Below are 23669 nucleotides of genomic sequence, written 5' to 3' on the forward strand. Positions count from 1 at the left end.
CGTAGCACTATGCCCCATAGGACAGTTTCGGACACTGACCGACTGCATCCTAGTGACTACGCTGCATGCCTCCTGGTCAGTTAGTTTTAGGATCTTCTCCATTGATATTCGAGCGATACTCGGCGCGGCCTTGTTTGGAGGGCAGTATGTGCCGTCACAAGATGTGGCAAGCACGCCATTGGAGCATCACTACAAATTCATCGCAGACTTGACGGCCCAGGAAGAGGGAAGCCATCTCGCATTTCAAATTCTGAAGTCATTGTGGCCCTGAATTCATCGGTTTACAATATGGACATCCAAGCTCAGGATTCGAGAACGAGATCGACGAGGGAGACAAAATGGATTACGCGGGTCCTCCAACTCGACAATCCAGAGCGAGTGCTTGTTTTGAAGCTTGACACCTTGCTTCTCACTTGGGCCTTCGTGGCAGGTCTCACCAAGGTATGGGTCAAATTCACATTCTACTCACGCGGTACCAAGCCCTAACTATATACTCTCCTAGGACATGGACCAATCGTCGACAACGCAGGCTTATGTGTCCGGATGGCAAGAAGCACTGTCTTTGTACGGCAACGAGCTCGTCGAGTTTACCACCTATTTCTCTGTCGGATACGCCTTGGCCATCGTTCCTTCACAAATGATCCAGACTCTGATACGGCCGTCCATATTCCTGCCTGCCTGCGAGGTTATTTGGGGACTTTTGACCCTAACGTATGTGTCTTCCTCTTGACGCCAATGTTATTGTTAACACTGAGGCAGGACATACGCTGCAAAGAATGCTCGGGCTGTCTATGCACTCCGTTTCTTTCTCGGTATATTCGAATCAGTATGACGCGCGCGTTTATACGGGATTGTTCACTACTGACGATATCAGACATCGTGGCCTGGCTTGGTCAGTCTTATCTTCAACTGGTGTACGTACTGCGTCCATCTGACACTTTTTTTATTTAACGCCGACTATACAGACACCCCGGCTGAGCTCGGAAAAAGGCTGGCTATCTTCGGCGTCAGTGGCGTTGCAGGAAGTATGTTCCTCGGCATCTTGCAAGCAGCTCTATACAAGAACCTTAACGGTGCAGGAGGCCTTGAAGTTAGTATTCCTGCATCGTGTTTCGTAATTTAATGTTGATTATTTAGGGATGGCAATGGCTCTTCATAGTCAGGTATGCTCCTTTTCAGAAGATTTCCGTTCTTGTTCGAGCTAGCCCTAACTCAATTGAAGTGGCTGCATAACAATATTCTGGGGTCTCATTGGCTTCTTGATCATTCCAGACTCACCGAGCATTACACGAGCAGTGTGGTTAACCAATGCTGAGCGCCGTCTAGCTGTTAGACGCATGGAGAAGAACGACACCGAGACTTCCAAGCTCATTGACTATAAGAGACTTTTCAGGAAAGCCAAGCTCATTACACTCAACCCACTTGCATGGCTCTACATGGCAGCTTATCTGCAGTACGCCTGGAGCCAAAGGGCTAACAGTTATTTCCTCTTATATCTGAAGGTCTGCTGTGCTGCTTCTCGAGGAGCCAAATAGAATTAACCGGGTTATAGGGACTTGAAGAGCCAAATGGGGAACCGCTATACAGGTTTGATCATGGCTACTTATTTGCAGTTGACCAGTGCTAATAGGACTTAACAGCACGTATACCGTCAACCTAATTCCCCTCGGCGGATATGGCATATCGATTGTAAGCAACGTTCTACTGAACGCTATTAGCGATTGGAAGAAATGGCGTATCCAGACCTCAGTCGGCCCTGCAGTAAGTCTACTATCCATATTTGCGATATCGCTTTTTGACACTACCAGGTCCTGCAAATAATCTGCTGCGCTGTTCTCTCCACATGGCCCAATTCAACGCCTACAATCATGACCTTTTATTTCCTGACCTTTGCCACAGCGGCGTGGGGGTATATTGCCCTAACTAACTAGAGGCCGCAAAGGGATCTGTTCGTTCTGACTTTCTTCTTTAGGTATTCCCTCCTTGCATGGCTGAGCGAGATCCTCAGAAAGGAGCCGGAGGCTCGATCGCTCCTTGTCGGTGCATCGGTGACGCTTGTTTGTAGGGTTATTACCATATGCCCACCTGGGCTTGCTTGTATAAGGCTAATAAGTTATTGCAGACGTCGGACACGCAACCATACCTCTCCGCGCATGGCGGACGGCCGATAGCCCCACGTACCCGGTTGGTTTCCCCCTTGCTACAGCATTCGCCGGGGGAAGTATTCTGGCGCTCCTGGGGATGTATTTCTATGTAAAGAGGTATGTAGGCTCTTGGACTCGTCTTCCAGGTTTTCAATGCTGAGATATTGTCTTTTCTGAAGCCATTCATACATTCTGGAACGAGGACTGGAGCCATCAATGACCCCCCATGCCGAAGGCGACGAACAACATCGCGGTTCTCATGCTGGTATGGAGGAGAAGGAGGCTCTTGGTAGTGTGTCGGAGGTGCGGATGTAGTGTGTCGGCCCTGGAGAGTTGAAGTGGAATGACCGCATCCGTATGCCGTCATGATGACCACAGTATCCGCAGAATAGAATGTCTAATAAGGGCACACGAAATATGATTCGAGTGAAGAAAGCCTTGCACCGTACCTAGAAAGTATGGCGCAGATGGTACTATGCAAGTTGATCCCGGATAACCTCATAATATTCCAGATATACTCAGGCTCCAACCTTGGAACCTACTCCATTGTAGGAGCGGGCCTCCCGAGCCAAACTACAGAGTATAAATGCTGTCTACGGTGACATCACAGCCCAATTGAACACCTTCACAAATGCAAAACAGCAGCATAATGCCATCTCTAGACCTACCAACGGACGGCGGCTCAACGGTCGACGTTTCGGTAATTGTCGGCGGCCATGTTACTCTTCCAACGAGTTTCATGATCAAAGAGCAGGTTGCAGGACATGACACTATGACTGCTCCCTCCTATAGCTTTCTAGTTCAGAACAAAGCCAAGGGCAAGAAGATCCTGTTTGATCTAGGGCTGCCGAAGGCTTGGAAGGAGAAGCTTCCTCCGCGAGGTTAGTGTATCTCACGTTTCTCTTGCGAACAATTTTCTGAAATGGGTCGAAGTTGTTAGAACGATCGAGGATTCGAAGGGGGTTATTGATGCCCCGAAGGATGTCGCCGATCAACTATGCGAAGGGGGTGTTTCGCTCGAGTCTATTGACGCTATTGTTTGGTCCCATCATCATTTCGATCATATCGGAGACCCGTCCGGTTTCCCCTCCTCTACCGCGCTTATAGTCGGGCCTGGGTTCAAGAGTGACAAGACCACGTTCCCTGGGTATCCGAGGAACCCGGACGCTAGAACCCTTGACGATGCATTCCAGGGACGGGAAGTCGTTGAGCTTGATTTCACCGGTGCCGCGATGAAGATCGGCGGCTTCCCAGCCATTGACTACTTTGGCGACGGGAGCTTCTTCTTGCTGTACTCAAAGGGTCATAGTAAGTCGACCACATCAAGCCTGCTTGATGCATTTACTAATGGTGTATAGCCCACGACCACATGTGTGGTCTTGCGCGAACCTCTGAGGATAAATTCCTATTTCTTGGAGGCGATGTCGCTCACCATGCTGGGGAGTTCCGCCCGACACCCCAGGTTCCTCTTCCGGATGAAATCCACCCGTCGCCGCTGGATGAAGACGCCCTGAATCCTCAGCGTCTGCCGTTATCTGCTTGCCCAGGAAGTGTCATTGAAAAAGCCCACCCGAGAAAGGGAACGAGACCGAGGGAATATAGAACGACACCGTTCTACGAGGCAAGTACGGAATTGAAACCATTCCCTCATGATGCTAAAGTCGCGGTAGAGAGGGTGCAGAATTTCGATGCTTCAGCCGAGGTCCTGGTCATTATAGCTCATGACGCTGACCTGGAGAGCATCCTACCTAGTTTCCCTAAGAAGCTCAACAACTGGGATTCGGTAGGGTATAAGTCTCTAGGTAGATGGAGGTTCTTGAAAGACCTCCTAAATGACAACTAGGTTAAAAGGATTGCGAACGGAGAGCCCATATATATGCGTTTTGAAATCGACGAGAAAGATGAGCAATGGGTTGAAGAGTCAAGGGCCTAGGCATCGAAAAGGCAAGCCGTATCACGTGCTGGTTATCGGGCAGGGTCTTGCAGCCTCAGGCGCTCAGGCGCTCAAGCCCCGACACCGCATCGGAACCGCCACTTGTGAATAATCTCCAGGTTGCTCCATTGTCCATCCACTTTTTGCTAGCAGACTCCCTCTTTCCCCTATTATCCTGTCCTTGCCAGTCTCCCTTCAGTCATTACAGCAGATTGTGGTATCTCAACCGGTTATGTCTCGCCGTCCTAACCCCGCCCAGGCGGCCCAGAACCAGCAGACTATCAAAGCTCTCTTGAAACTCGAAGCCAACAAGACATGCGCCGATTGTAAACGCAACAAACGTGAGTGTTCCTTGCGCTCAAACTCATGACCATCATTGCGCCACGGCCACTAATACTCTCTTGCTAGATCCACGATGGGCATCCTGGAACCTCGGAATATTCGTCTGCATTCGGTGTTCGGGCATACACAGGGGCATGGGCACCCATATCAGTCGAGTGAAGTCTGTGGATCTTGATGCGTGGACCGATGAACAACTTCAGAGCGTTGTTCTTTGGGGTAATGCGAGAGCGAATAAGTTAGCTTCCCGAAAAAATTGACTTTATGGATATGGTGGTCTAATACATCGGATAGGTACTGGGAAGCGAAGTTGGCACCGGGCCATGTTCCGTCAGAAGCGTGAGTGAAGCTTATGCCTTACACGCTACTCGTGAACTGCAATTGACAATAAACAGGAAGATAGAGAACTTCATCAGGACCAAATATGAATCTAAGCGCTGGGTTATGGACGGACCAATGCCCGACCCCTCAACATTGAATGCCGGAGGCGACGATGATGTTGTGAGTATCTTATCCTGTGCTTCGGCGTATACAGAAGCTAATGACCTAGCCTCTCGCTGTCGTCCAGGAAAAAGCAAAGATTGAACGCTCCGCTTCGCAAAGAGTGGCCGCGACCAGACAGCCGCCTGCAGTGCAACATCGTCCACAGGCGTCCATTGATCTCTTTGGTGATGACGATGTCGCTCCCCCGATCCGCCCCAGTACTACCGAGCCTTCAATTCGAGCTCCTCCCAAGCAGCCGCAGGCTGCTCCGAAACCCTCGCGACCCGGCGACTCCTTGCTCGGCCTCGATTTCTTTGGAAGTGCACAACCCGCAGCGAACAACCGTCCCGCCAGTGTTGCGTCTACGCCGGCTGGTGGGATGTCTAGGCCAGACCTGAAGCAATCGATCCTCTCTCTCTACTCCAAGCCGCAGCCTGCCGCACATGAGCGCACCTCTTCGTTCGGGGATCTGACTTCCCCGCCCCCGCAATCGACCTCTTCTTCCAACCTGGGCGGTCTGACCGACGCCTTCAGTGGCTTGAGCTTCCCCACTTCTCCCCCGGTTCAAAAGCCTGCAGAGAAGCCCTCCCCCTTTGCAGGTTTGACGAACTTCGCCAACTCCAAGTCGGCACCTGCAGCACCCAAGGTGACCTCACCTACAGCTTCAATTGGAAGCGCAGGCGGTGGCTTGTTCGACAGCCTGACATCCCCAACCGTTCCTCCCACAAAGCCGCAATCGCGCACTACATCTATATCATCCAACAGCCACGACTTCGGGGGATTCTCCAGCTTCCAATCTCCCCCGCCACCTAAGGCTAACCCTCCCTCGGCCTCCCTGTCCAACGACCTCTTTGGACTGTCCTCTCCCCCGCTTTCCACTGCTGCCGTCTCACCACCCCCAGTGCGCTCGCCGCCACAAGTGACATCCCCGCAGCCGGACCTAAGCTCTGCCTTCAATCTTAGCAACCCCGCACCCAAGCCAACTGTAGCGCCACCTCAGCCAGTAAGCACGACACCTCTCCCCAGTCTCAATGCCGCAGCCATCGATCCATGGGGTTCAAACGCATGGGGCACACCCGAGCCGGCCGCTCCCGCCGCCCCGCAGCCCTCCTCCATGATGAAACTTCCCGACACATTAACCGCCAACGACGTCGGCGCTGGTTGGGGCGCCCCCTCGGCAGCAGCATCCAAGCCCCCTGCGCCCTCTGTCGCAGAGGACGAAGACTTCGGCGGCTGGGCCAGTGCGGCCCCTATCTCTTCTACGACTACCACGAATGCGAACACTTCATCTAAACCGGCAGGCGGGTTTGGAGGATCTGATGACTTGTTTTCTAACGTTTGGGAGTAACCTAAGACTTACTCCCTCGTTCTTCGTTGCTTCTTGTCTTATCAAAACTGGCTACGGTAACTTGTCTTTTTGCGCTTTCCTTTTCTACTGGAGTTCTCTTTCCTAGTTGATATCTTCCCACGAAGTTTTCATGCTGTACATAATGCGGACCTTTTGTGTCTTTTAGACTCTGGCGCTAGCTCGCAATGTCACCGTATATCTTAATAAATACCCTGTGGAGGGAAATGGTCCGTCTTTCCTTGTACAACCCTGTTTCACAGTAATTTGAGTAAGGCATGATACAGACAAATGTCAGAAACGTTGACTATTATCATCACATAATATGTAACACGAAGTTGCCCGTCTTCCATTCGTACCATCGTAGACAGAAAGAAATAATAAGAGATAGTCAGTTATCAAAGAAGGGTATGGCTGACTGGGGTATAGAATGGCGCCTTGGGCAGGTCAAAATGCTAATAAGATCAAAGCCGCCGGTCGAGAGAAGGTGGTATCAGAAGCCAAGATAAATTAGAGAGAAGGAGTAAGGGTAAAAGAAATCGCTCGTGTCGAGAACAGGTCATACAGGACTGGGACTGACTTCAATCCTTAATCAGCCCCTTCAGGCTGGAAAACTCATCCTGCTGCGGCGTGATCACAGATTCCTGGGAAATCTTCGTCGTGACCTTGATCTCCGTCGGCGGCGACGTCGAGAGAAGGCTGATGTCTTTATCAAAGCGCTTGCCGAATGTATTCATGTGGTAACCGGGTGGGGGTTCATTGGTGCCAGCGGCGGACGCCTGGAACCCGGGGAAGTTCGCGCTTCGACTTCGGCCGTAAGGGTTTGTAGTGTTCTTGCTCTTGCCGGTGGAGAACAAGCGAGGGATAAGTTTTGAGATGAAGGCGCGGGTTGCGGGGAGACAGGCGCAGATGATGGCGGTGTTGCATTCGACTGCGGACCAGGTAGCTGCTCCTACGTTGTCGTCTAGAGGCTGTTAGCATTGAGACTTTTCCAGAGAGGGTGACGTGGGAAACCCACGGGTTGGATCTGTGGAGTCAGAAATAACCAAGAGACTCTGTAAACGGAGGATGCTGGTGACAAGCACGCTTAGGGCTAGTTAGCGGAGATGAGGGAAAGGACAGGACAAGGGACATACAAAGCACCCAGGGCAAAGACCGCCATGAGGGCGAACCGCTGCCGCCGCGGCAGCTGAAGGTTTTTGAGCACTGGCATAGGAAAGAGAAGGAGGGCGATATCGGTGAAGATATGGATTCCAGAGTTGGAGAACCATAGGGCTTTCTTATCCAAGCAGTAGCCATCGATGCTAGGGTCCCAGAACTTTGCGACTGGGACGCAATTCAGCCACGCGCTGATGAACGTCCAAGTTCCCCATACTCCGAGAAATCCGATTAAGCAATAGCACGCTACGCGCATGCGTGGGGTGGCAAAGACACGCTTGTACTGCAAAAGAATGGACGCCTTCGTGGTGATCAGGCTGGCTTGATATATGGGAACTGTCGCCCAGAAACACTACAGGAGATGCATGATTAGCACTCCTGACTAGCACAGACTGTTCATGGTCCCCGCGAGAGTACACGTACAATCATTTGTTTCCTGTATGTTTCCTCAGGAATGAGTTTATAATGCTCTCCCATGAGATACGCAGTTTCTAGGTGGAGAAAACTAGTGTTAACTTTGAGCTGTAATGTAGGCGCGAAATAAAGAGACAAACCTCCAACGAAGAGACCGAAGAAAGCCCAGCTGAAAAGCTGTGTAGGTAAGATTAGCGAAGCCCTTTCCAGCGGTGCGGCATTTCGAGTTCAGCAACATACAAGGGATATGATAATTGTCCAGTCATCCGACCCCATCTGTTTCACCATGAATGCTCTTGTATATATGCGGACTGCTGCGAGCGCGGTGGCCAGACAGGTGAAGATGGCACTGGTTGCCAACGCATGTCGACCGCGAGGTACGCCGAGAGCCATTACGACGCTCCTATGTCCCAGAAACTCGGATCGAACACGGGCGGCGAGGGCGTTATAAATCAGAGACCAGACACGGTCGAAGAGTAATCCGTACGCTCGGTAATGTCAGGAAAGTGGGATCAGAAAGACTTCATTCCCGTAGATCTAGACTGTTGAAATGAGGATCGAGAATCACCAGCGGCTCGAAGGCAAAGAGGGAGGGACATGGAGCACTAAGTAATGCAATCAAAACATTGCACACGGGCCACGGCCAGAAAGACAGCCAGTAACAGCCTCATGGAGTCATGATCCTAAAGAGATCGCCAAAGCCAATTAGTCTCAGTCCCAAGCCCAGATGACTAGCCGGAGCCACCGTTGCGGTGCCGCTAGTTCGAATTTAACCAATGTAGCGCTGGCTATTGAAATTAGTTGAATGATAGTATAGTCATGACGATGATAACAAGCGCCTACATGAGGACAGGTCTTGCTCATGGGCAAACCTAGTCATAGAGCCATAATCTTGCCGTTCCATATCACCAGCAGCAGTATAGCGTTCCGACTTTCGCCGGTTCCTCCTGGCCTACAGATGTGTGGAGATATCAAATGCCAGTTGCGGCACATAGCTAAATGGCATTAACCAAGGTAATGTTCGAGGTTTGTCTCCCGTCCTGATGTCGAGCGGCGAGTTGACCCGAAAGCGGGCGCCTAACTGCAAATGCAGTGTGGACTCGGTGGGCAATGGGCATATGACCCTGCGCTTGGGATCTGAAGATGGAGACCTCTCAAGCAGCTTTGTGCAAAGAGGGCACAGTGCTCTTCACAAAAAAGTTATGGACTCCCGGACCGTGTCCCGGTTATAGAGCATGGCAACTCCAGGCACCCGCGGAAATGTCAGTGCAGACTCAGAGAGAGAAAGTTTGGAATGATTCGATCAAGTGTCAAATCAGCAGTCAAGTACAGTTCCGAGTTAGTGACAATTGGGTAAAGGCAGGCGCATGTATACCCACAGGCAAGTACACAGACTCGCGGATTTGTCATGTGGAGTGGGACCCATGCCATATAAGGTCTATAATGCGAAAGAATACCCGCTAAAAAGGATTTCAACCATGGTATGGCAATATGACAGTTGAGCGAGACCTTTAGATGCTGACTCTCGTCATGATAGTCATACCGCAACGGCAGGATCTTTGGAACGACTGAATACCAATGTTAGCAACGCAGTGCTCAGAAGGATGAATAAGGCTTTGATGGTAATTTGTTAGCGCACTTTGAATCGAGCGGCGTCTGAGCGCTAGTAATAATATAGGGGATCTCATAGTGATGCTTGACTCTTTGATAGCGTCACTCTTAGCGTGAGCACTGGTTTCCTGACTCGCTAAAGGATGAGCGCCTACGCCAAGGATAGCACAGCACGCACCTGGATTTGGGATTGGGATTTGGGATCTGAAGGCGTTCGCGGGCCAACTTCCGCACGGTTTAGCGGCGTCGATCTCCTTCGTGGAGACGTCCGAGACGAATGCGAGCACGAGTCTGGGATCTGCATTGGGGACAGCAAGTGATTCCGCAGCAAGCCCAGCAACGGTTCGGACCCGGGGCACGATGTACGGAGTATTTGTTAGTGGCGATTCATGACTCTCCTGGAGCGCAGGGTGATGAGACGAGTCAAGAGGAGTCGTGGCTCGTGTTTGTACTCCGGAGTTGAGAGCATGAGAAAAGGAAAGACCGCTGACAGCCCGAGGCCTCTTTCTTGGGACTTGTATAGTGATCAGCCGCTTGCCGTGGTAACTCGATGCGAAAACAGCTACCACGGGTCAACGCGATGGTCTGGATGGCTGGTCACGGCGTCACGTTGGTCAAGCTGTTCAACAGTCAACTACTCCAGCACTGAGTCAGGCGGAGATTACTCGTCCAGAGCCGGGGTAGTAGATCATTCAGCTAGGTGGAGAGCCCTTATAATTTATCAAGTTACAAGCGGTTCCGGCCGCGGCGCCGTAGGCGCCATTAGCGGCCCTTATCTTCCCGATTGTCGGCCGCAAGTAAAAGCTTAAACAAATATAAATAAAAACATATTTATTAAGAAACCGTAAATTAAAAAAATATTTACCGCATAAATACACGTCCACGGGTACTAGGGAATAAAAAGACATTATAAACACCTACTAAAAGGTGGCTAAACTACCCACGGGCCTTAGGGTCTAGTAAAATAAAAATATTTAATAAATACTTAGCTATATACTTATTAACCTAGGTTAGTTAATTTATCCTGCTTATAAAAAATATATATCACGCCTAAATACCTATACTAGGCAGTTGTGGGCCGCGGGAGCTGCTTTTAAATAAGATTATAAGGCTAAAAGTTTAATTTTATTTTCTTCCCTTTAGGGCGTTATATATTATTAGGTAAAAAAAAGGTAATACCTAAAAAAAATAAAGTAGCGCTGTTAAAACTTTAAGCTAAAGCCTTTTATTATTTATGGGTATAAACCTAAATAAAGCTATTTAAAAATACTTTTAATATAGGCTGTAGGTAGTACCCTAAGTAAAAAACCTTAAGTATTTAGCCTTTGTGCATAGTAACTTTAGGAAAATGCTAAGGGCTAATTAATATTACTAATAAATAATATTTAATAGTATACTATAGGCGCTATTAAAGTACTAATACTTAAAACTAATTTTAGCTAGTAGGGATTAAAGTAACCCTACTATATAATATACTTTATTAACCCTAAAAAGGGTATAAAAAAAACAAAGCTTAAATATCTTAAATACCTTATACTAGCATAAGCTAGTTCTTACCTAGGAAAGGTTTAGCTTGGCTAGCCTATTTAAACTTAAAGGTAGCCCTTATAGTATAACTAGTACTATTAGGGGCTGTATATTATAAAGGATATTACACGCTATTTTAAATAATATATTTAGTAAATAAGGGGCGCCTTATTTACTTGGATATAAGATACTAATACCTATATTACCTTTTATTTTAATAATTATGGGATACTAGTACCTATATTACCTATTATTTTAATAATTATATATATACTACACACACCATACACTATTCTTATTAGATTAGTTTATTAGATTAATTTACTATAATAGTAAGGTAAAACCTAAAAGCCCTACTAAGCAAAAAATAATACCGCAAGGTTAAAGCCCTAAACCCTTAAAAAAAAATATAACCCGCTGGTAGCAAAGCACCTAAAGTAAATTATTAAGCCTTTAAAAAATATTATAAACTTGGATAATGGCTAAATTAACCTAAAATAAACTATTAAGCAAAAAATCTAAAGAAAAACTATAAACCTAAATAATGGCTAAATTAACCTAAAACACACTGTAATAGCAAGAAAAATACTATAAAAATTATTTAAAACCTTGCTTAAATTGCGCCTATAAAAGCTAATTAAAAAAGGCCTTTTTATAATACACCTACGGGAGTATTTAATAGGCTTTGCTTAAAATAACATACCTAAAAGTAATATTTAGGCATTACTATTTAAAAAGCTCCCCCGGGAGCATCTTAAATAGCCTGTTTAAAATACGCCTTTAAAAGCAACTTAGGCAAAGACACCTACCCGGGAAGCACCTTTAAAAGCACCTTAGGGCTATTAGGCTTGGCCTAAAATTAGTAATAAAACTGCTTATAAAACCGCTATTAAAGCCACCATGCATGTATTATTTAGGTAGCGCCTTTAGGGGTAATTTAAATACTTGTTTAGGTAGTGCTTTATGCCACTTAAATACCTATTTAGGCAGTGCTTAATACTACTTAAATACCTGTTTAAATAGTGCTTAATGCTATTTAAATACCTGTTTAAGCAGTGCTTTTGTTACTTAAATAGTTTATTTAAAATACGCCTTTAAAAGTAACTTAGGCGGAGATACCTACTTAAAAAGCACCTTTAAAAGCACCTTAGGACTATTAGGCTTGGCCTAATATTAATATTAGCATTGCTTGTAGTATTAGTACTAAAGCCACCGTGCATGCACTTTTTTAAGTATACTAAAGTAATTTATTATTAAATGCTAAGCTTTAGTATATTTTTTAAAAGCTAAGTGCCTACTTTTTTATTTAAAAACTAATAATAACAAATCACAGGGACAGACCAAAGTTTAAGAAAAAAAAAAAGGTAAGTTAAAAAATAAATATATTAAGTTAATATTAGCCTGGGTACTAATTAATACTAGGATGCCTATTATTAAAAGGTACCAAGGCATAGACTAATAAAATAAAAGCCTAAAAAAAAGCCTAAAAAAAAAGCCTAAATATAAAAGAAGCCCAAATATAAAAGCCTATTAGTAAAAGCCTATTTAGTAAAAGCCTATCTAGTAAAAGCCCATATAAATAATAAAAAACTAAACCCTTAAATACTTGGACACTTAAGTAAAAAAAGCGGAGGTAAATAGGGTAAATAAGGTAAATAATTTTAGGGATAAAAAAAAAGTTAAAATATAAGCTTACTATATATGTAGCCTATGGACTTTTTTAAGCTAGTTAGCTAATAATATATTAAATAGTATTAAAAATAAAAACACCTTTTATAAACACCGTGCTTTACTACTACGCACTAGGATAATATTAACTAAGTACCACTAAGTAATTATTTACTTTTTATTCCTAGACCTTTTCTTCGCGGGGGGAGCCTTATTTATAAATTTATTAGTATTTAGGTTAAATTTAAACCCCAACACCTTAAATCCCAAGGACTTAAATAAATTTATTTTTAATTTTTTTAACTTAAAGCTAAAGGCCCCAAAAAAAAAATTAACCTTATTTTTATGCCTTGCTAATATTATTAGAATAGCCTTTAATATAAACTAGGATTAAGGTGCTAAATTAAACTAGGAAAAAAAAAAGTATTTACTAGTAAAGGCCTTAGCAATACTATTTTTAGTAGTAATAGTATTATTTACAGGCATGGTACTAGTAATAGTATTATTTATTAGCATGTTATTACTAGGAATATTAAGGCTATTATTATTAAAATTTAGCCTAGTAACAAGGGGGTAACTATTACTAGCTACCTTACACTTGCACTTTTTTAACATAGTATTATTACCACGCCCGGGAGTAATAATACCAGGAGTAAAGGGGTAAAATAAAATTATAAAGGCTTGTATATAAATATAGCGCATGCTTTTATAAAAAAAAAGCTTACTAAAGCGCTAGTAAACTTTAGTATTTAACTAGTAATAGGCTTTAAAAAATGGGCCAAGTGGTTGGTTAAAAGGATTTTATAGGCTATATAAAACATAGTATAAACCAGGGTAAAAAAGTTAAATGTTTTTTAACTATGGTTATACATTATTATCTTAATAATTTACACCTTAAAACTATTTTTATTAGTAACCTAATTAATAAAAAAGCTAAAAAAAATAACCATTGCCTGGCATATTAGGGGGCAGTGCATATTATATTTAGGCTTAAAAAAATTACTAGGAATATTAAACAGGAGCAAGTAAGTTAGTATAGTATATATTTATTATTAAATAAAACTCACGGGGTTAAAAATTTTACATATATAGTAAGAATAAAATTACCCCTGGCATGATTAGTTACTAATAGCTACCCTTAGCAAAAGGCCATAGCTTTAAAAAAAAACTTATAGCACTAGTAATTTTAGTAATTTATATTAAAAGGCACTCCTTTCTTAGGGTAAATAATAAATTTATTATAACCTAGGTCTAGGCCCTAAATCTGGGCTATAATACACGGTTTAGTATTTTTACTAGTATTAACATTATTTAAATACAGCATGCTAGTAATAAAATAATAGGTATTATTAAGTGCGCGGGCGGTGAATATAAAAAACATAATAATAGCAGTGGCAGCAGTTAAAAAACAGCAGTAAAAAATATAAAAAAAAAAATATAAAAAAAAAAAAAAAAAATTTATGGTTTAGTAGGAGGGGAAGATTTTTAAGTAAAAAATCTAAAGGATTATTAAAAACCCAAGCTACACACGCTAAACTAAAAAAACTAATAGTACAAATAATTAAAAAATAGTAAAAAAATAACTTTATACCCTAACCTAAATATAATATTAGGCTAAAAGTTAATAACCTTTGCTAGTTCCTATAATTAATAATACCTGGTTATTTTAATGCCCTTAGCACTATCCTACTTTACCCTTTAAGCTATTTATATATATAACTTACGGAGACCTTGCATTAAAACCACTATTTTTATAGCTAATACTTAGCTAGTATTCCGGGCAGGCTTATAGTAAACTATATATACTAAATAGTATTTTATTTAGGGTAATAACTAAGCCTGCTTTACAGCCTTTTTATTAAAATAATTTTGTAAAAAAACCTAACACCCCTTATAAATAAACTATTTAAAAATAGCCGCACCACGGTAATAGTTATTAAGCTTTATATTTTTAGCTATATTAATATTAAAACCATAATTACCCCCTCGCATGTATTTATATATTTTTTTTTAATATACCTAATAAACAGGACCACAGGGACCGTTACCCTTTTAGGCTAAGGCTAAGGCTAAGGCTAGGGCTAAGGTAGTAGGCCCATAGTCCCTATTATTATTATTAGTGTAAATACCGCAAATGCCATAAATAAAAAAAATAGTTATAAAAACAAAATAAAAAAAAAATGCTAAAAGGGTCCATAGCCATAGGCTTTATATAAATAGTTAAAGGCGCATACTTAAAAATTATTAGCAAATAATAATACTAATACTTTATATAAACAGGCACTTAGTCAAGGGCAGGGGTCTAGCAGCGCTTTTTAAAATTTAATAAACCTAAATAATAAAACTAAAGTTAGTATTTACCATGCTAAAATAAATATAAAGCAACCTACTAGAAATAATAGTATAACCCTTATACTTAAAACTAAATTAAGACATATTACTTGCTTAACACAAAAATAATATAATAAATAAAATAAATTTAATAAAAATGCACAGGACTGGACTATATAACAGGCTAATAAAATATAAAACCTAAAAAAAAAAAATAACTTATTAAGTTTTATGCCAAGAGGTTTTAATCACGTGGTACCTAACTAAAATTAAAAGTAAAAAAAATAAATATAATACATATAGCTAAAATATATATTACACGCACTAAGTATATATTATACTATTTTTATATCCTAGGTATTATCCACGCTTTAGGCATTATGGGATATATTTTTTACCCTATTTTAAAAACACTGCAGCACCTTTAAATACATAATATTTTTAGTTACCTATTTTATATTTTTTTTAAAAAATAACACACGTAAATTACGGGCTATAATAGTGCGGGATAGCACTATATATAATTAACTATATATAAAAACCAGGCGCTAAAAATTAACCCCTATATAAAGTAATAATTACCCCTAAAACTTATTAATAATTATTGCAAATACTAAACGCACGGGAAACTACGTCTGGTTTAGTATAAAGTAAAAATTATTATTTATTAATAATAATTTTAAATATGGTAGTATGTGCATGTTACCCTCCTTGGTACTACTTATAATATATACATGTAAATAAAAATAATTAATACTAGTTATAACTAATTAGGTACTATTATATAAACCTAAAAAAGGATTATAATTATATATTAAGACCACTAAGGCTCCTACCTTTAAATATATTTTTTTTTTAATAAATTTAGGGTATGTAATTCGCGCAGGAAGTTAGGGGTGTATATATTAATATTATTTACCTTATTTAAATTAGTAGGTTATATTTTAATATTATAAATATTAACTAAGGGTAGGTAAACTGCCTCTCCGGGCAAACTTTTTAAAAGTAATTAATTAAAATTATTAACCTTAATATTACGCGCTATTAAAATAGCATGGTTTTTAAAAAAGGCTATATAAAAAAAGGGGTTAAAATTTAAATAGCTCTGGGCACGGGAATCCGGCACGGGAAGGCGGGATAAATAGGCAGGAGAATAAATTTTATTAATAAGATTATTAATAACATGCACGAACTTAATAAAATCTAGTAAATAAATTACTTTATATATTTTTTTATTTATATAAAGATTTTAAAGCTATTTTTATAATAGGTAATTACTTTTTAAGGTGGCCTGCAAGCATATATTCTTTTTTAATATTAAAATTTTTAAATACTCCTAAACCCTAGCATGCTAAAGGCAGGCACCCACCATAGCTACATAGTTACCCTATATAATAACTAATAAAATCTGCTAGAAATTACTACTTAGCATAGTAAATAATTCCCCAAAAGGCCTTGTACCCCCAGGTAGATTATGTTAAATATTCTTAAGTATATTATTAATAGCATTAAACATAAATTAAGACGTTATTAGTATTTTATCCTAAATAACTAAAATAATATGGTAAAGTAGCTCCGCAAGCCCTGTACCGCGCTTTACCACGCACTTAGATATCTTGTTATAGGGAACTAGTATATAAAAATGTTTATGCGCCATACGCCCACCAGGAAGTAGTAAAAAAGCCACACTAGTAAATATAATATAAAAAATAATCTCCCCGCGCGATTAATAGTACTCCGCAAGGGTATTATATATAAAAGTCTTGCTTAAAAATATATTAGCCGTGAATAAAAATATATATATATTTTATTATTATACTGGTTCCGCCCGCCCTATATAAAAAAAAAAGTGCATAACTTAAATTAATATTAATAATAATAATAATTATATTAAATGCGGCCCGCTGGCCAGCGTTTAAATACTTATAATACTAGTTATAAAATTCCGCCTGGAGTATATAGTTATATACTATTTTATTTTAAATCTTTTTAAACTAATTATTAATATATAACTGCCAGGGCTCCTGCGGTTTAGGTAAATTATAGCTAAAAAGTATTAAGTCCACCTAAGCAAGGGTATATTATAAATATTATAATACTAGATTTTTATGGGACCTATTCATGTCCGGGTTATACTTAATATTTTAATTTATAACTTATTACTTAAAATCTAAACTAATATTCTTAGTAAATTAAGTCTAAATAGCGGAGGCTGCATCACGGGTAAGGGGAACATAAATTATAGTTATATTAAATATTTGCTGTAAAGTAAAACTAGTCTTAAACTTCTTAACTTTATTAAAATAATACACTTACTTGTTATCCCGCGTTAAAATACCTCGGGCATAACACGCCTTTTAATAGGTAGGATAAAAAACACTATTAATAATTTAAAGGTTTTTAAAACTAGTTGCACCATGTACCATAAATAATAAATAATATATATAATAAAACTTAGCCTAGGTTAGCTTAAAAAAATGCATGTAACTAATCTTAAACTTATAGGTTTTACAAGGCCTCCAGGCATAGTTCTTAGTATTTTAGGTATAATAATATGGTATATCCTAGTACTAGTACTTAAAAAAGTTATTATTCTTAAAATTATTATAAAACTTAAAATAGGCCATTAAATAGGTTTTTTTTTTTTTTTACATGTTAATTAAATCCTGGGGCGGGAGCAGGTTATTAAAATTAAAATATATATTTTAGTTAATATAATTATAAATAACTAAAAATATAATAAATAAGGTTATTCTATTAATACTATACTTTATAATACGCTAAATAGCCTTTACAAATCCTAAATACCTCCCGTTAATATAATTCTTAATCTTATTAAAGGTATACTTAATAATTATATAATTAAAACCCTTGTAAAGGTACTTATACAGGTACTAAATAACCTTAATATTACTATAAACCTTAATATTAATATAGGCCTTGTACTTTACATAAAAATAATTATTATATAGCATAACCTATTTATTTTTAACCTTTATTTACTCCCGGCTTCTATTAAAATTTTAATAGGTAAGGTAATTAACCCAAAAACAACCTTGGTCCTGTTAATAGTATTTAAAATAATTATTTTTATAAATAGTAATTTTTTTAAAAAAGGGCTTTAAATAGCCCTTGCCGCATACCTTTAAATTATTACCTAATATTTTTATATAAACCATGTCCAGGTTATGCTTACCGCACGGGGTATGTATTATAAACTTTTATATAACCTTATAAAGCTTTTTCCTACCCTAACCAGCCGGATTAGGTAGCTTTATAAAAATAATCTAATCCACCTAATTAGCATCCAGGAATTAATAATTATTTTTTAGCTATAATAATATATAAGTATAAGGTAAACCATATTTTTAATATTTAATAATATAAACTATGGCCCAGTGCTTACTAAAAATACCATGTTTTTTATTTATAATCTTTTTTTTTAAGGCCTTAAGCTTTATATAAAAAACATATGCTATTAAATCCAGGCGGGCAAAGGTATCCTATATTAATTAATTATTATTACCTAGGATTAATTCACGGGTAATCTCCTTTTATTTAAGGTTAGCTATAAAAATAATAAATAAAGTAGGCTTACCATAAGCCTATATAATAACTATAAAATTCTAGTACTAGTTAGTTTAATAGCAGCTATTATTAATATAAGATAAGGGCAGTATAACAGGCTGGCCTAGCTTATTTAAGTTAATACTATCCTTCCCAGCACGGGTAACCACCTTCTTAACCTTTTTAAATAAGTTTGCATAAATTACTTGCTAGTGGCTTTGGTGCCATTTTAGGTTCTTTTTTTTAATTATTAAATAAGCCTTAATAATAAACTACTGCTAAAAAGCGGCACCATGGTAAAATATATTAAAAAAACCATTATGGGTGTATATTGCCCAGCACGCCTATATTTAACTAAAAAGCCTGTTTTTTTACCAGGGTGTATTATTTTTATTTAAGCCCTTAATAAGCTTTATAGCCTAATAGTAGCCAACCCCACCGCGGGGATAAAATAAAGTAAAAAATAGGGGTAAATATAGAGAATAGGACTAATAAATACAGGTTAAATACTGCCAATTTTTTAAACTAGGAAAGGCAATATTCTTAATATTATTAGTATTATCCACCGTGTTATCCAGGGTACCTTATAAGTATTTAAACTTATTAATAATATAGTGATTTTAGCAAAGCTACATAAAATCCTAGGCATAAAAATTATTAATACCGGGCAAAGCAAATAAAATAAACATGTTATATAAACAGGGAATCCCACGGAAGTAAAGATATATATACTAATAAGGCTTATTATAGGTAAAATTATTAGCAACATCGGGGACAAAACCAGCCAGCTTGTTAAAAAAAATAATATTATTATACTAGCAGCCACCGGCCTTATTTAATATTAGGGTAAGAGATAGTAGTATTAAAAGAAATTTAGTGGGATTATCACGTAAAATATCTTAATAATAACAAAAGATTTATACTAAATATTAAAACTATAAAAAGCTAAGATTAGGGTGCAAATACCTTGGCAAAAGGGTTATTTTAATAAAAAATATTACCTAAATAATAAATAATAGTCCTAAAATTAAAAGAAACATGTATATTTTACTTTTTTTATAGTATGCGGGCAGCCTAGGGATCTAGTATATACATATTAGTATATAAAGATTTTAAGCCTAAGAGTATTAGCCATAAAAATAAAGCAAGGCGTAAAATAAAACTAACTTTTTAAAGGCCCTTAGTGGTAATATATTATACCCTAAATTTAAAATATATATTTTTAGGTATTTTTAAGCTATTTATCCTGCGTATGCCCGAGGGAAGTAAAAAATAGCTAATTATTAATATACTAAATTTATAAATAAAAGGTGGTGGCAACGCGGTTATTTAAACTAAAAAACTGCAGGATATAAAAATCCTTGGGTGGTAAAGGTACCTAAAGCTTAATTAAACTATTTTTATAATACTTATTAAAAAAGGTTTTTAAGCCATGCTTAATTAAAACCTTATTTTCTTAATGCAAAGCATGGTATTCCAAGCACTTTATATTTATATAGCTAAGATTAAGCTTATTTTAGGGCTTTATTAAGTCCTAAAATACCTTTAAAAAGGTTAGCTAGCAGTAGGGATTTAGCTTATTAGCCTAATAATTATTATAACACCTATTTCCTGCCCGTACTTCACGCCGGGATAGAAAAATGCCATACTACTTATAATCTAGGAGAATTAGATTATCCCCCGGGTTAGTAATATTAAAATAAAACCCTATTAAGTAGGGCTAAGTAAGAAAAGGCCTACTATAATAGCACTAATTATATTTTTAATAATGCTCCTAGTTAGGCAAAAAAATTTAGCATGTAAGCTTCTAGCAGCAGTGCTTTAGTAAAAAAAGGTTTATAATATAAGCACTTTTTTAGTTTATACATGGCTTATATATTATATTTTATTTAGTTTTTATATAGGACTTGCCACACTAAATATAATAATGCTAATTAAAAAACTATGCCTAGCTATATATATTAACAGTATGGTTACATGGCGCATAGTAAATATTAATAAAATAAAAATCCCTAGGGACCCTTTTATAGCAACAGCCGTAGTAAACCATCCCTTATTTTAGGACCTTTAAATAGGGATTAAAAGGGCGGGGACGCAGTTATTGCTATTAATAGCAAGGTATAATAAAAAACTAGCTAAAAATAATAAAAAAAGAAAAGAATAAAAAGAAGGAAAAGCATATATAATAAAAAATTAGAAAAAAAGCGGTATATTTATATTTAAAAAATAATTTCCTAAGTAAAAATACTAACTATAGTAAGCCTGGCAGCTTTATCCCAACGCGCTAAAACATAACTAAAGGTAATAATTATAATAAATTTAAAGCTATACCCATAATAGGACCTAAAACGCGTTAAAAAATAAAATAAAAAAACGCGTTTATAGTAAAAAACTAACTCCCGGCGTGTTTAAAAGCCCACATAGCACCTTAAATAGCTAAACACACGGTACCCAGGGCTAGTATTAAGGGCAGGCAAGCCTAATCCACCCTTAAAACATATCCTAAAAATAATAAGGCTGGAAAGAAGTATACTACCAGTTTAATTAAATAGGTAAATTTATAGGCCTAGTTTATATAAAAGTTTTTTTTTTACCACCTTTACCCTATATAAACTAGGCCCCCTAAAATAACTTTTACATAATTAAATGTTTACGCCCACTTTACTAGTAAAAAAGGGGTTATAGGAATAATAAAAAAGGTGGCCATAAAAAGCTAATTAAGGGCAAAACACTGCTAGGGGCACTGGACGTAGGCCAAGCGGGGATGGCTCTAGGGATTAAAGTGCCTAAATAAAGCTAAACTAGCCTAAAAAACTGCTAGAGTTAGCAGGGACGGTAGTATAAAAGGATAGAGGGACATGCCTAATTATATAATACTAAGGGCGCTAAATATAGGCCAAGCGGTGCCTAAAGATCTAGGGATTAAAGTGCTTAAATAAAGCTAAACTAGCCTAATTATATATAGCTGGGGGCGCCAGACGTAGGCTAAGTGGTGCCTAAATATTTAGGGATTAAAGCTGGCCACGAAGGGCTAACTAAGGGTAAAATATTATTAAGGGTAAAAGCTGCTGGAGTTAGCGTACAAAGGGAATAACATGCCTAAATATCTAGGGATTAAAGAGCCTAAACAAAGCTAAACTAGGTTAAAAAAACCGCCGGAGTTAGTAAAAATAGTAATATAAAAAAATAAAGGGATTAACATGCCTAAAAATCTAGGGATTAAATAGCTTAAATAAAGCTAAACTAGCCTAAATATTTAGGGATTAAAGTGCCTAAATAAAGCTAAAATAGCCTAAAAGACTGCTGGAGTTAGCGGGAATAGTAATATAAAGGGATAAAGGGACATGCCTAACTATACATTACTGGAGCTAAATATAGGCTAAATAAGGCTAGCTTTAGGGACTAAAGTGCTTAAATATAACTAAACTAGCCTAAATATTAGGGAATTAGAATGCTTAAATAAAGCTAAAATAGCCTAAAAAACCACGGGAGAGCCAGTGAGAGAGGTAGCCACAAAGAAATAACTAGGGGTAAAACACTACTGGGGACGCTGGATATAGGCCAAGTGGTGCATAAAGATCCGGGGATTAGAGTGCCTAAATAATAGCCTAAAAAACCACCAGAGTCAGCGTATAAAGGGAATTAAAGTGCCTAAAAATCCAGGGATTAAAATACCTAAATAATAGCCTAAAAAACCGCTAGAGGCAGCGCATAAAAAAAATTAGCGTGCCTAAAAATCCAAGAATTAAAGTGCCTAAATAATAGCCTAAAAGACTGCCGGAGTTAGCATATAAAGGGAATTAAAGAGCCTAAACGTCCGGGTATTAAAAACCCTAAGCAAAGCCAAGCGGGGTTGCTAGTATAAAAAAATAAAGGGATTAACGTGCCTAAACATCCGGGGATTAAAAACCCTAAGCAAAGCTAAATAGGGTTGCTAGTATAAAAAAATAAAAAAATTAACATGCCTAAACATCCAGGAATTACCCTAAGCAAAGCTAAACAGGGTTGCTAGTACAAAGGGATAAAAAAATTAACATGCTTAAAAATCTAGGGATTAAAAAGCCTAAATAAAGGCAAACTAGCCTAAAAAACTACCAGAGTTAGCAGGGACGGCAGTACAAAAAAATAAAGAAATAAAAAAATTAACATGCCTAAAAATCCGGGGATTAAAAAGCCTAAATAAAGTTAAACTAGCCTAAAAAATAGCTAAATATTAGTAAAAATAGTAATAATAATAAAAAAATTCCCCCTAAAAGCACTAGATATAATGCAGGCGGTGCTGGAGTTAGGGATTAATATAGGGATTAATATACCCTAAACAAAGCTTAAACAGCCCTAAAAATTACTAAAAATAATAAAGGCGGTAGTAATAATAAAGGGATTTAACCTAGCTACACGCAAAGTTTAAATATATTATAAAAATAAAAGGTATAGGTCCCTAAATATAAAAACAAACGTAGACACATGGCCATAAACGCGGAACCACTAAAGGCGGTACCTGGTGGCAGAAGCCAGAAGGCGGAGCGGGAAGGCAGAACCCAATGAGTACAACGGAACATCCGAATATAAGGGAGGGGATCAAGGCGGCTAGACACGTCTGTCGCCGCTTGGACCATAACGAACAAAAGGTTGCTCTGTTTAGGAATGAGAACGTGGCCTGCGAACCGATGGGAACTGGAAGGCGATCGCCGCAGGGTTAGAATCCTTCCGAGTTCTTAGCGACGTTGACAATGTTGATTCTGAATGACGGCTGAGAAGTTCATGCATCATCAAACCTAAATTGCATCTAGCGCTGCGCTAAGGACAAGCCTGAAACAGCGGACCATCGATCCTAGGTACGTAGGTCCCGTCATTTTTAGGGCGCAGGCTTTAATGCCGGGATTCATGCGCGAGGCGCGGAAGGGTAACCTGGCCAAATTAGGAAATAGGGCGTAGCTCTATTTCTCTATAGAATAAGGCCTTTAATAGGAAGGCGTTGTATATCTATAGTAAGAACTAATTACTAATTCTCTAAGTCAGAGTTCTAAGTCGAACTTGGTGTTTTGTGCGTCATGTAACTGGCCGCTGCCTTGGCGCGGGGCTAGTTCGCGCCGAAGTCTCTCTGTTAGGCGGCCTTAGGCCACTATGCGTCATGTGACTGGCCGCCGCC

At 38.9% G+C, this 23669-nt stretch overlaps 3 protein-coding genes across 3 annotated transcripts; 2 read left to right on the plus strand and 1 right to left on the minus strand.

Moving 5' to 3' along the window:
- Positions 1 to 288: 288 nt before the first annotated feature.
- DSM5745_04697 (uncharacterized protein) lies at positions 289 to 2459 on the plus strand (the record flags this gene model as incomplete). Its single annotated transcript, XM_026746713.1, has 13 exons — positions 289 to 441; positions 503 to 711; positions 760 to 826; positions 875 to 914; positions 966 to 1090; positions 1138 to 1163; positions 1223 to 1502; positions 1553 to 1587; positions 1641 to 1761; positions 1809 to 1909; positions 1973 to 2061; positions 2123 to 2261; positions 2324 to 2459. The coding sequence occupies 13 exons, from the start codon at positions 289 to 291 to the stop codon at positions 2457 to 2459; spliced, it is 1521 nt and encodes a 506-aa protein (XP_026604193.1).
- A 334-nt stretch (positions 2460 to 2793) lies between these two features.
- Positions 2794 to 6247, plus strand: DSM5745_04698 (stromal membrane-associated protein; the record flags this gene model as incomplete). The annotated part of the gene is made up of 9 exons (XM_026746714.1): positions 2794 to 3025; positions 3078 to 3452; positions 3503 to 3932; positions 3988 to 4181; positions 4266 to 4418; positions 4486 to 4654; positions 4711 to 4755; positions 4812 to 4917; positions 4967 to 6247. 9 exons carry the CDS (start codon positions 2794 to 2796, stop codon positions 6245 to 6247), a joined length of 2985 nt encoding a protein of 994 aa, XP_026604194.1.
- A 578-nt stretch (positions 6248 to 6825) lies between these two features.
- DSM5745_04699 (putative integral membrane protein) lies at positions 6826 to 8209 on the minus strand (the record flags this gene model as incomplete). Its single annotated transcript, XM_026746715.1, has 5 exons — positions 6826 to 7208; positions 7263 to 7330; positions 7381 to 7754; positions 7826 to 7993; positions 8057 to 8209. 5 exons carry the CDS (start codon positions 8207 to 8209, stop codon positions 6826 to 6828), a joined length of 1146 nt encoding a protein of 381 aa, XP_026604195.1.
- Positions 8210 to 23669: the final 15460 nt, after the last annotated feature.

This window comes from Aspergillus mulundensis (genome assembly GCF_003369625.1).
Source record: "Aspergillus mulundensis strain DSM 5745 chromosome Unknown scaffold_4, whole genome shotgun sequence".
In the NCBI taxonomy this organism is placed as follows: domain Eukaryota; kingdom Fungi; phylum Ascomycota; class Eurotiomycetes; order Eurotiales; family Aspergillaceae; genus Aspergillus; species Aspergillus mulundensis.